The following is a 13,841-nucleotide window of genomic DNA, read 5'->3' as shown; positions in this document are numbered from 1 at the left end:
GTGGGTCACCACCATAGCATGGCTTGACGGGCAGCCTGAAGGTCCACACCCAGGGTCCAAACCCGCAAACCCAGGGGCCACCGAAGTGAGCGGGTGAACTTAACCACTATGCCATCTGGCTGACCCCAGGAAGTTTAACCTGGGATTGGAAATACAGCTAGCTGGGCCACTCTGAAAAGTTGCGCTGCCAACCATTTTTATTATTTTTCCTCTTTCTTTCACAGAAAGGAGAGAGAAACAGTACTTTTGTAAAAGGCTCACAGCACCCATGGGACAAAGAAGATGAATTCACCTGACATTGGGAATACCCAAGAAGTACAGTTTTGCTTTGCTTTGGTTAACAATTCTTGCCCTAGAAATGTGAGGTCTGTGCTGAGTGTCTGTGCCATGTACGTTGTCATGATTGGTGCTATAGTAATGACCATGCTGGGCAACCTGGTTGTGATCATTTCCATTGCCCACTTCAAGCAGCTCCACTCCCCGACCAACTTCCTGATCCTCTCCATGGCCACCACTGACTTTCTGCTGAGCTGCGTGGTCATGCCCTTCAGCATGATCAGGTCCATCGAATCCTGCTGGTACTTTGGGGATCTCTTCTGCAAAGTCCACAGCTGCTGCGACATCATGCTCTGTACCACCTCTATTTTTCACCTCTGCTTCATCTCCGTGGACCGCTACTATGCTGTCTGTGACCCTTTGCATTATGTCACCAAAATCACCATCCCTGTCATAGAGGTCTTTCTATTCATCAGTTGGTCTATTCCAATCTTTTTTGCCCTTGGCCTGGTTTTCTCAGAATTAAACATAATTGGTGCAGAAGATTTTGTTGCAGCCATTGACTGCACAGGTTTGTGTGTGTTGATATTTAACAAACTCTGGGGAGTGCTGGCCTCCTTTATAGCCTTCTTTCTCCCTGGAACTGTAATGATGGGGATTTACATATACATTTTCACGGTAGCCCAGAAGCATGCTAAGCAAATTGGCACAGGTCCCCTGATGAAACAGGTTAGGTCAGAAAGCAAAATGAAAGCAGCATCCAAAAAGGAAAGCAAGGCCACCAAGACTTTAGGCATAGTCGTGGGAGTGTTTGTGTTATGCTGGCTGCCCTTTTTTGTCTTGACAATCACAGACCCTTTCATCAATTTTACAACTCCTGAAGATTTGTACAATGTCTTCCTCTGGCTGGGTTATTTCAATTCTACTTTCAATCCCATTATATATGGCATGTTTTATCCTTGGTTTCGCAGGGCATTAAGAGTGATTGTCTCAGGAAGGGTCTTCTGCCCTGACTCTTCCACGCTGAGCCTGTTTCCTGCACATGCTTAGGCAATGCTGTCCATTCTCTAAGATTCTTTCCTGATAGGGAATCTTGGATGCTCTTTCCACCCAAAGATAGGGACATGGAGGAATGAGATCAGTACATTCTTCCAGTTGGGGTAACAGATGCCTAAGTAGGAGCACTAGATCCAGTCTTCTGGGTATGCCAAAGGTACCACTGTGGCCAATTTCTGGGGTTCTGGGGAAGGCACCTCCAATAAAAAGAAACTCTCTCTGAAGGCTTACTAAATCCCAAATTTCCAAAATTAGAGACTTAGAATTTCATTTCTTTGGCTTAAATCAAATAGGGCTCTTCTTTTTTTCTTGTAAACATCATAAGAGGAGACAGTCAATCCTCACACTCATTGACAGCCATGTCGAACTGAGTTGATCTAAATCTTTCTTGAGATTGTTGTTGCATCTTAGAGGAGTGGGAGGGAGCTTGGCCACACTGGGGCCTGAGTTACGGAGCATGTGAGTGACATGAAGTGGAGAAGGAAGCACACAACTAGAATTGCTTCCAATTTAATTGGTCTGACTTAAGCTTCTTGTCTAAAAGAATTAATGTGAGGTTTGCAATATTTTGATTAAATTGGACTGTCTTATTAAATGAGATGGACGGATAAAGAGTTTGGAAATATATTCTTTCTCTCAGTATATAGTTTTGATCTATACATACACTTGGCTTGTATGTACATATACGTGGTGTGTCCATCTTTTCAAGTGTGTGTGCACACACTAATTACTCACCAAGACTGAGCATGGTGCTTCTCCCATAAAAATCTCTGAACACATTCACTGGATAACTAAAACACAGAAACTTTGAGGAAAATGGGAGAGAGCCACTCAAATTCACGGTATAACAAAGGATGTTGGATAATAGGGGCTCCTGTCCTTGAGAGGGAAGATGAAGGAAAGAGCTTGTTTGTACAGAAGAAATTGAACTGAATTTAATCCCTGTTCTAACAGGCTTTGGTCACATGTGCACAACGTTGTGCTGGGGAACTTGGGGACAGGCCAGCAGAGGCACACAGTGGAAAATGACTCACTGACTCAGAAGTCTTTGCAGCAGTCAGAATGAGCTTCACGCTCATATGTGAACTTCCTGAGGATGGACCTGAGGTCTTCTCTTCCCTTTCCCAAGGCCTCAATAGAGCAAGTGTTTTATAAAAGGTTTGGCCATGTAGAAATGTTGTTCACTATTCTGTGTATGGGCAGATTGGGAAATTTTTAAGTAGGGATGTTCAATAGAAGGACTCTTCCAGCCCAGTAGAATATACTCACAAACTTAGAATCTGTTTACACATGGCTGGAGTAATTCATTCATCAATCTTTGCCTATTTTTGCAGGAAGTAAGATTGCTTTTCACAACAAGAACCTTAAGGCACTGGTAGATTGCAAAGAGAAAACCTGCTACGATTACCATAGGTTTTAATGTTAAGAGTATTTTATTACAGTAATTCTTGTAGTAACATCAGAATATTTGGTGACAAACTCCCTCTGTTCTCTGACCTGGCCAAAGGACATCACACCTCTGGGTAGGACATCTAATCCTAGGGTTTCTGATGTTCACATATATAGATCCTAAATGCTTTTATGGACACTTTTGGTTTTTTGGAACTACCCTTGATCCAGTCTATCTATTGGGAAACTATTGGTTACTTCAAAACACGTTTAATAACATCTCTGATTCAGTTAGGAATTCCCAATACCCTCTTGATCTGCGTGTTCTGTTAAACATTTATAGCTTCTCAGGGTCAGTACTTGTAATTTGATAATTTAAATACAGTATGTACAAGTCCTGAGATGTTTCAGGAACTTACATTATCACAGGATAGTATTTGAAATCAAACTTGGATTTTAAGATGTTTGAGAGAGTATTGGTTTATTCTCTTCTGGTTGCAGTAATTTAATCCTGCAGGAGAAGACTGCCTCTGCCCCTCATCCTGAAGCAATATTCAGAGGCTAAGGTACTCTTTTCTTTTTTTTTTTGTGAGGAAAGTTGGCCCTGAGCTAACATCTTTTGCCAGTCTTTCACTTTTTGCTTGAGGAAGATTGTTGCTGAGCTAACATATGTGCCAATCATCCTCTATTTTGTATGTGGGATGCCACCATAGCATGGCTTGATGAGCAGTGTGTAGATTCATGCCCAGGATTTGAACCTGCGAACTTAACCACTAGGCCACTGGGCTGGTCCCAAGGTACTCCTTCCTTTCGAAGGATCCAAGGAACAGGCTCAGGCATCAGGCCAAGTTAGACCTCATTGCGGGGCCTGATGGGGCAGTAGACCCCCTTATGATGGCAGCAGCATCTTACAATTGGCCTTCATGATGACCCTGCCTTCCTCGTTGGGAACTCAGCAAAGACATCTGGACTGTGAAATCTGAGGGACTGATCAGGAAGTGCAGCCGTCCATTCAGCACACCTCCATTTCCTCATTCGATCCTCAGAATAACATGAAATGTGTTACTGATATCAAGGAGCTGGGGTCTGAGGACATGGGGTGGTCATTTTTGGAGACCAGCACTTCCTTTTGCCCAGCAGGAGCAGAGCTCAACAGAGGAGGAGTGAAGGAGCAGGTGGAGCTTCTGCTGCAGTCATAACCATTCCTGACCTCAATGAAGGACTTCTGTAACTTACAAAGGGTTTCCACAAACATCAGCTCAATCGTTTCTCAAAACAGCTCCACATGCTCTTCCCAGGCTGGTCCAAGGAAAAGTGGACCATCCCATCCTGATTCCTAACCCAGTGCTCTGCTTCCCAGGACTCATCCAGGTTGCACAGAGCAGCCGTTATCTCAGGCGGATGGTGACTGCCAGGGATGCTGTGCTCTCTGCCTGGAAAGACACTCAGTCCAACAAACACTGAGCATTGACTCTGTGTCAGTGCTGTTCTGAGTACTTGTGCTTCAGAGATGAATGAAACTGGGGTCTTGGCCTCAAGGGGTTTATGGTCTAATAGGAGACACTATAGCCACTTGATTACACTGCAGGAAGCTAGGCGAGAACGGAAAAGGAAACTTTAGCCCAGCTTGGGCTTCAGAGAAGACGGCTTGCCTTTTAGGCCAAAGGAAAGTGTCATCAGGTTAAGTAAGGACCAACTTCCAACTGCTTGAAGTGGGCCTCCAAAGTCAGAGCTTGTAGAGGAGTCTGGCACTGTTGCCTCCGGCCAGCTGCTGCCTCAGTGGGTCCTTCCCCAGGAGTTTGGTGGTAGTGTCAGCAGACAGGAGGGAGGCCAGGCTGGAAGCGGGCAGGTACCCTGTCTGTCCATCCCTGAGTCTGCCTGCAAACACCTGCAGAACGATGCTGCACCTGCATTTCTGCTTTCCAGATCTGCCCAAATTTCCTCTGACTTGGAATCACACCCACAAAGGGATTCTGGAGACGCAGTTCTCAGCTTAGGTTGGCAGAGCACCATTCATCACAGGAAACGAAACAAGCTAAAGAAACTGCAGGGTATTTGTGTGAGAATAGAATCAGGTCAGCCTCACAATGTGGGGAGATGAAGCTGCAAGGGTGTCAGGAGGGCACTGGGAGCACCTTGAGTGCCCGGTTACGAGGCTTGATTTCTCCATCAGGTGAGAGGGAGGCACTGAAACAGACTGCAATCTCCAATACTAGATTGGAACCGTCTCCTCCCTGCCAAATGATAATGTTTTGGTTTTAATAGTCATATGAATGAAGAGATGCAAATTAAGCAAATCCAGTCTAAATATAATGATTAATATAATACTACCTCTCCTGGATTATTGCTGAGCTAGAAAGTGGCTTCATATAACCTGTGTTAGCTGCTTCAGTCTCTCATCACACACTAATAAAAATGATCCATGTGGGCTCTGGAATGGCCTTTGGGATGACAGACAGGGCTTGTTTAGAGGAAGGAGAATGGAAGAAAAGATGTAGGAAGAGGAACTGGCACCCCTGGACGGTCCTCCTAGTGGTCTCACTTCAGGACACATTGTGGGATCCACTTCATGGACACAGCCCAGACTGGCCCTGAAGTCTGTGCTGAACAGGAAACGCTTACTTTTTAATCTCCGTTATTTTAGAGATAACAGTGAATGCAAACGATATTTGAACCTCCAGTTCTCAGGACAAATAACTTCTTGTGTTTGCCCTTTGCTCCTCAGTCCATCAGCTCAAAACCATGCTTTCAAAACCCAATCTTGCTTCTTCTCACTGATCCCTCCTCCTGTTCTTGCCCAATTAACAAGGACCTGTGGTAATCAGCAGAAGCTACTTGTGGACAACAGGGAACGAAATTGTTGTGAAGATGGAAAGGCAGTTTTTCAAGATTTGCATCCTTTTGAGGTATAACATAATAGAGAGGGCTGGGTTGGGGAGCAGGACAGACTCAGGTCCCAGCTGGACCAGTTACTCAGTGAGAGACCTTGGGCGACCACTTTAGCTTCACTTCCTAATCTGTGAGACAAGAACAGTAATCCCTGCTCTGTCGCTGTGCGGATCAATGGGTTTTGTAAACAAGAAACATTCAATAAATTCTTATCATTATTAATTTTTTCTTTTAAAGATTTTTAAAAGCCATTTCTTTAATAGGAGAGAGTTTTTCACAGATTCTTTTAAGGGTGGAACAAAAATTGTAAATATCTGGTAGTTTTTCTAAAATAGGCAACAAGTGATTAACTAATAGATCTTTCAAATGAGAGTTTCATTAAAATTTATTTTTATTTCCATTCAGCAAGTATGCCAAGAGCTTTTTTTTTTTTTAAGAAATATTAGCCCTGAGCTAGCATCCATGCCCATCTTCCTCTACTTTACATATGGGGCGCCTACCACAGCATGGCTTGATGAGTGGTGTGTAAGTCCAAACCTAGGATCCAAAATGGCTAACACTGGGCCATGGAAACAGAACTTAACTGCCACGCCACCGGGCTGGTCCCTGCTAATAGATTTTATCACATTTAAATGTTATTTACATTTCTAATTGGAAACGTAAAATCTCTGTGAATGATTGCAAAGACTGATATGGAGAAATTGAGAACTATACTGGCCTAATTGTTCTCAAAGGCAGGCAAAGACTGTCCATAGACAGCAGGCTAGAACAAGGAGTTTCCAATCCTGTGGTGGGTGTGCCAGTGTGAGCGTTTGCTAAAAACACTTCCACCCAGCTTCATAAGTTCAGGTTATCGTAATTAATGCAGAGTCTTATTATAATTGATTAATGTTGGGGGAAATATGAAAACCAATTTGGTTTCTAAAATTCGATAGTGGCATTTCTGGTCATAAATGATAGTAAAGTAATAATCCTTAATATCGTATGAAATCCTTATGAAAAATACAATTTGCCCAAACATACAATGGTGTGTTCAAACTTAGGAGGAGCTGTGATATTTGGATATCACATGACTCCATTTTGGGCCTGTTGTTCCTTTCTTTAACAGGTTGTAGTGGTAAATAAGGCACAGTCTCTCATCCCATGAAGGTGATGCTTAGTGGGGACACAGGAAGTAAAGGGGAAACCACAGGCCAGTGGCTCCAGAGCTGCCATAAAAGAAGGAAATACAGAGTGTTAAAGATGGGTGTGGGTGGAACACATGACCGAGTCTTTGGAGAGCGGAGAGGAATCACTCGCAGGAAAGCACAGTGCAGGCTCTACAAGGTGCACTGGGGAGACTCGCGGGAGATGAAATGTTCCTGTATTCATGATGTTTATCAGCACACTAAACACATGGATTCCTCAAGAGCCATTTAAAAAGCAACATGAAAAAAGAAATTTACAAAATAAGGAAATATCCAAAATAGGGTACGTCAAGTCAGAGAGAATACAAAATAAAAGAGATAGGAGAAATGAACTGATATTGTGTCCACTGTGTTCCAGATGAGCAGTATGAGTTATTTTATTTAATCTTCTTAACGCTTCCTATAGCGTCGAGGCTAGAACCCCTGTTCCTCCAAGAGGTTGGGCAAGCTTTCCAAGGATCACAAGCTTGCAGACCAGGTCTGTCCTCTGTACAGCCCGTGCTCGTTGCCTTGTCCACTGCAGAGCAGCGTCTCCCTCTTCATCTACATGGAATTGATCTTGACTGGATGGCAGAGGTGCTACTAAAAGCAGAAGTCTTGTCCTCCCTAAACAGATCAGGAATTGCTGCTTTATTTGTATCTTTAAGAGAATTGCTTTTACTATTCTTTGTGTTAAAAAAAAAATCCTCATTCTCTCTGCCCTTAGTCATCAATGGTGGTTGCTGTTTCAGATTGCAAATGTGGACAGAGGTGATTCTTAGTTAGGAGCTGACTGCCTGCCTGTCCCACACACCGCGGAGGAGATGTGGTTCCTGCAGGGACTTCAGGTAGATTTTTCCTTTTGTAGAATATCTCCCAGTAGCCGTTCTCTCTGCTTGACCAACACTTACAACTTATTGTGAGGGCGCCTGACACTGCTCTTCACCTGGAAGGCATTACCATTCCTGTCTTGCAGCCGAGCCTGGGAGTTTCAGTGTTGTGGAGTAGCAAGACAAACTGTTAGAATAGAATCCTAAATCTCAACAACACTTTTGACGACCTGATTAATATTTCACTTACCCTTATTTCCCATTTCTAAAATATACAACCGCTTTCGGGAAAGCTGTGGAAATGGAGCATTAATGGATCCCGATGTAAACAATAAAATGTAGAAGATCCAAATCCAGTTACTTTTGCTGCTACTTGTTATGTAAGTGGAATGTATTTCTAAAAGTCAGTGGGAGAGGAGATAAGAGCCCTAACTTGGGAAGGTTAACAGAGGATCTGGACTAGATATCCATTCACACTCTTGTCTGCCCAACTTGGCTTTCTCTGTGACAGCAACGGTTCTTACCACCTTGTGAATTTTAGCTCATTAATCTTCATGACAAAATTGTGGTGTGGGTATTGTATTATATCAATTAACAGATGAGAAAACTGGGCACAGAGGGTTAGGTAAGCTCTGACACAGAGATCACCCAACTGGAAACAGTCTTCATAAAATTCTCCATCTCCAAATATATTTGTGATTGAACATTGCAATTCAGGTTTGATCTAATATATCCCAGAACCAAAAATCCTTTCTGAGAGTTTCATTCTTCAGGGCTTATTCCAGCTGTAAGACATTTGTTCCTATTTTTTACAGATTCTCGATCAGATTAGCTTTAGAGCCCTGGAACTCCCTGGCTGACTGCACGTGGATTATGACTTGTAAAATAAGGGGTGTCCTGGTATGTGGTCATGCAGGATCCTTCCTGGTCTGATTGAGTTCAGAAATCTATTTCTACCCACGTGGGCTTCATACAAGAAGGCAGGTTTGCACCAGTCTCCACTGGGTTTAGCCTGGGCTCTTTGGAGGAGGTGGAGGTGCTTGGCAACCTTTTTCATTTTTTTTGACCTTCCCACCTTTTCCCACAGGCCCTGCCACCTTTAGATTTCTGTCATTTGCAGCATCGGTTTCACTTATATTGTGGAAAAATTTCCCCAAGGCCACAAAAAGGCATTCCAACTTCTGGAGACTTGGTATCAAGAATCAGAGAAAGCAGACTATGATTGAATGTGTTATTTTCCTCAGTAACATCCATGTGAGGTACAGAAATGAGTCTACTTGTAGATGCTCTCACAAGTGGGGAGATGAAGGGAGGAAGACAATAAGTGATGGTTAGGAAGTGGAGGAACAAGAATCTAACTCTCCTGTGTCCAGGTGAACTGTTTCATCTACTGTGATTCCTTTAACTAGCACACCATGAGGAATCTAATGCAGGGGCCACAAACCAAAGGGCTGATGATCGATTAATCTCAACTATTTCTCATGTTGAGAGAAATGTACACAAATTATCCTAAGGCAGCAGGGATATATGGGACTCACTAAAAACAGAACTTAAAAAGATTATTTAAATCCAGTGTCTTTGATTTTCATCTCTAATTAATTGGCAGGATAAATGATCCTGTACTGAGAAGGAGCCTTAAATTACTAAGACTTGTGAACAGTGCGAATTAGGTCCCTTGGCGCTCCTTCAGCACTCATCTGCATGACATGCACCTGGAGGAGTAGTTTCTATCTGGAGTATAAAATCATTAACTGATGGCACATCTGTCATCTTTGCTGATGGAACAGGATTCTACATACCTATGTCCACCTGTGCCAAGAAGGACTTCTTAAGAAGTGATTCTGATTCTTCTGTCTGTAAGTCGCCTAGAAATCTTGAGTTTAATTTATTCAAACTCATTTAAAATTTCATAGACTAGTGTTCAGACAGATAAACTACTTTTTCCTAACAGATAGTTCTTACAAGATGTATAAACACTGGGTGTTATCTTTAGAAATTGTGCTGCAGGCGAAACTGAAATAGGGCAGTTCTCTATTCTTTTAATTATGTGTGTGCCTAATTCTTTGCTTGGGAAGAGTTGACATATAATTAAAAAGCTTAATCTGCTGATTTCATTGTCAAGTTATTTAAACCTTGAGGGGACAAGCCAGAAGTTACTCCTTTCCCAGGCAATGATTTGTTGACTAGAATTAATTCTTCACTTGGTTAGACCCATAATTTAAATCTCACTTTACATTCGACAACAGGTAACTTATCCAAAGGGAGCAGATAATCTCTCAATAATTGCATGCTACCTACTGTGACATAGCCAGCTTTTTCTTTGAGGAAACATTTAACTTACATCCTTCTTCTCTTTCTTAAGGATCTTGTCTTCACTCGTTTCAAAAGTGCTAGAAAGGAGCACTGTTTGTCCTGGTTTCAGACAAAACAGGAGTAGCAGAAGGAACTCTCATGAGACCTGGAATCCCGCACTGCATTTGACTCTCAGGTGCCTTTGATTCAGTTCCAGGGAGATCGTACCCGGTTCCAAACCGCCCTTCAGTTCCTCCTCTAGGTCTCACTTCCTAATCATTTAGCAGATAAAGAAAAAAAAAATTTTTTTTTTTGATGGAACAGATGGCTGGTTCCCAGAGAGAGGAAGAGTAGAAACCATAGATGAGCACTGTCCTTGACCGAGGTGCTGAAGGACACCCCGCGGCGTTCTGCTACCAGGGGAATGGGTCTTGCCCCAGGAGGGTCCATCCACTGGGCATCCAGTTGGTGATCTACCTGGCTTGTGCAGCAGGCATGCTGATTACAGTCCTAGGAAATTTGTTTGTGGTGCTTGCTGTGGCCTACTTCAAGGCACTTCACACTCCCACCAACCTCTTATTGCTTTCTCTGGCCCTGGCTGACCTGTTGCTGGGTCTGCTGGTGCTGCCCTTCAGCATCATTCGCTCCGTGGAGAGCTGCTGGTTCTTCGGAGACTTCCTCTGCCGCCTGCATACCTATCTGGACACCCTTTTCTGCCTCACCTCCATCTTCCATCTCTGTTTCATTTCCATTGACCGCCACTGTGCCATCTGTGAGCCTCTGCTCTACCCCTCCAAGTTCACAGTCAGAGTGGCCCTCAGGTACATCCTGGCAGGGTGGGGGGTGCCAGCAGCTTACACTGCCTTATTCCTCTACACAGATGTGGTCGAGAGAGGGCTCAGCCAGTGGCTGGAAGAGATGCCTTGTGTGGGCAGTTGCCAGCTGCTGTTCAACAAGTTTTGGGGCTGGTTAAACTTCCCTATGTTCTTTTTCCCCTGCCTCATCATGATCAGCTTGTATGTGAAGATCTTCATGGTTGCTACCAGGCAAGTTCAGCAGATCAACATCTTGAGCAGAAGCCTGGCTGGGGCTCTTAAACGTGAAAGAAAAGCTGCCAAGACCCTGGGCATCACCGTGGGCATATACCTCTTGTGCTGGCTTCCCTTCACCATTGACACGATGGTTGACAGCCTCCTTAACTTTATCACACCACCACTGGTCTTCGATGTCTTTATCTGGTTTGCTTACTTCAACTCAGCCTGCAACCCCATCATCTATGTCTTTTCCTACCGGTGGTTCAGGAAGGCACTCAAACTCTTCCTGAGTCGGGAGATCTTCACACCGCGGACACCCACTACTGATTTGTACCAAGAATGACTCTTTGAACTGGATGCAAGCAATGGGTAGGGCCTTTCAGAAAGCACGAGTGATGATGTGGCAGGGGGCTGTAGGGTGTCATGGGTCTGTGGGCATGCTTCCAGGGCAGCATGCTTTAAGTGGAGATGAAAAACAACTTCCTAATTTGGAAAGAGAAACAGCACTGCCTTCATTCAATGTTTCTATTGTAGAACGTAGGAAAAGGAGAGAGTGAAGTCATCTGAATATTTATTGGATAAGTCAAAACTCTGTAAATGTTTGGCTCCTCATTCATTACTTCCTTGAGACAACTAAGATACAGAGATGGAGGGAAAAGGGCACTGAGGTCAGGATTTCTGAGTTCTTGTCCCAGGTGTGCCACCTGGCAGGGCCAGGTCAGACTCTGGAGATATTTGGATGCCCCCTCCCCTCTTCACTGCTTCCTCACCTAGAAAATAGGGAGTTGGTGCTGGTTGTTCTCTAGGGTGTTCTTAAGCTCAAATATTGTATAAACTGACTAGGGAAACATTGTTTGAATCCTAATTTCATATCACTGTTTATAATCATGGCAACTCTTTGGAGTGTCTCCTTTTCAAAATATTCCTTTGGAATATTCCTTTGTCTCCTTGGAACTGCACTGCTAAAAAAGTTTGTAAGCCATTGTCCATTTCAACGATCGCTGAGTAAATGTATTACATTCTTAATGGAATGTTTTCTTCCTTTTCCTTAGCAATTGCAACTTGAAAATATGTGGAATATGTTGTAAAATGATAACAATTCATGTCTCATCATTTTAATATTTCCTCCTTCCTTTCATCAGACAAGTTAGTCCTACCATCTTTCCAGGGACACTAGTATATAATGTTTTTGGACAAAAAAGTACCTATGTCACCTGCTTGCTCAGAACTGAACCAAATGTTTCTCAGGAGCTGTTACTTGTAAAGCTATGGACACCCTTTATGTGCATCTTGCTTCTGTCTTCTTCCTCAGTCTTTTCCTACAGGGCTCTAGCCACTCGATTTCCACATTTCTTTCTGAGCTTTTCTCAGATTAATAATTGTTCTTCAGGAAAACTTATTTATGAATTAATTTGAGGTCTCTGGAGTACAGATGTATAGGTAGATGTAGATATAGATACAGATACAGACATAGATATTCCATCTCAATAAATAAAGCTGTGGTAAATCTCACTTTCTGCCCACAACCCTGCAGGGCGGACACTATCTACCTTGTGCCCCAGATGAGGCTCACAGAGGTTTGCTACTTTACTCTCTGCTTGCTTGAAACCCTAAGCCACCTACTACATCTCCGAGATAATAGAGGAGACTGGACAGCGAATAAACCTGTGAGTGGGACTAAAATGCAACTCAGATAGGAGAGTTCAGGTGCTAGAGAAGCAGAGAAGCTCTGGAACACAAGTGTCATGGCCCAACGTTACATCATCAGTGACCCGGGGTGGAGTGAGAATAGGAATCACACCTGGGGGGGTGCCTCAAGGGGAGCCCAAGCCGATGGTTTAACTTGTGAGCTCCTGGCCCAGGACTTGAAGCCCAGCTCCTTCAGCCTCTTTGATAGGAGGACAGGATGTAAGGAGCAAAAGTGTTGATCCAGAAAATCTGTTTAGGCCCTTGGACAAATGAAAACCCATGTTCAATGATATTTCCCCCAAGGAATGAGTGGACTGTCCATGGTAACATGGAACTTCACTGTTCAGAAATAACAACCTTTACTCTCTCTCTCCTGCCGAGTGAGAATTAACTAAAGGCACGAGTTCTTAATTTTTTCTGCCATGAGCTCCTCTGGCACTTTGGTAATGACCACGGAGCCTGGCTCAGAATAAGACTTCATTTATTTATCTATTTATTTTAAAGATAGGCACCTGAGCTAACAACTGCTGAGAATCTTTCTTTTTTTCTTCTTCTCCGCAAATCCCCCCAGTACGTAGTTGTATTTCTAGCTGTGAGTGCCTGTGGTTGTGCTATGTGGGACGCTGCCTCAGCACGGCCTGATGAGTGGTGCCATGTCTGTGCCCAGGATCCGAATCGGCAAAACCCTGGGCCGTTGATGCAGAGTGAGTGAACTCAACCACTCCACCATGGGGCGGGCCCCAGGATAAGACTTTAAAGTGGATAAATTTTTTTAGAAAAATGGAGACTTCTAAAGGAATACAATTATGCTGATATACAATTATCAAAATATCTTTTAAATAACCAAGTTTGTAATATAATCATATGTGTGTTTTTTTAAGAAAGCATTGAGTAACCAGATCTGAGGCAGGTGCAATAGCTTCTGTAATGTCAGAGTAGCGATGAGCACAGATGAAATCTCACCATATCTGCAACAACCAGCCTGCAACACAAAATACTGATTTCTCCCGGTGACAAAAATCACAGGCAGTGCTGATTTTACTGTGGTTTTTGCCTACATTCAAAATGGAAGGAAATGCTAAATTTCAAGGTGAGATTAGTGAATATAAAGACATAATATTTTATAAGTTCGTGGACACCCTGGCTAAGGAATCTCCTCTAACTGTGAACAGCAGGCCACTCCTTGGAGCATGATGGCTCTGTGCTCGAAGGTGGCAGAG

General features: G+C 43.5%; 2 protein-coding genes across 2 annotated transcripts; both read left to right on the top strand.

The window, feature by feature from the left end:
* Nucleotides 1-282: 282 nt before the first annotated feature.
* Nucleotides 283-1,326, top strand: LOC103557088 (trace amine-associated receptor 4). Its single transcript, XM_008529437.1, has one exon. The coding sequence runs from the start codon at nt 283-285 to the stop codon at nt 1,324-1,326; it is 1,044 nt and encodes a 347-aa protein (XP_008527659.1).
* An 8,935-nt stretch (nt 1,327-10,261) lies between these two features.
* On the top strand, nt 10,262-11,275 carry LOC103557089 (trace amine-associated receptor 5). The gene has a single exon (XM_008529438.2). It carries the CDS (start codon nt 10,262-10,264, stop codon nt 11,273-11,275), a length of 1,014 nt encoding a protein of 337 aa, XP_008527660.2.
* Nucleotides 11,276-13,841: the final 2,566 nt, after the last annotated feature.

Source organism: Equus przewalskii, chromosome 9 (assembly GCF_037783145.1).
Source record: "Equus przewalskii isolate Varuska chromosome 9, EquPr2, whole genome shotgun sequence".
Lineage (NCBI taxonomy): Eukaryota > Metazoa > Chordata > Mammalia > Perissodactyla > Equidae > Equus > Equus przewalskii.
Note: the sequence above shows the minus strand (reverse complement) of the source record. Positions and strands in the feature narration are given on the sequence as shown.

Excerpts from the sequence above, each read along its gene's own strand:
- LOC103557088 (XM_008529437.1), top strand. The coding sequence starts at position 283 with ATGAATTCACCTGACATTGGGAATACCCAAGAAGTACAGTTTTGCTTT.
- LOC103557089 (XM_008529438.2), top strand. The coding sequence starts at position 10,262 with ATGAGCACTGTCCTTGACCGAGGTGCTGAAGGACACCCCGCGGCGTTC.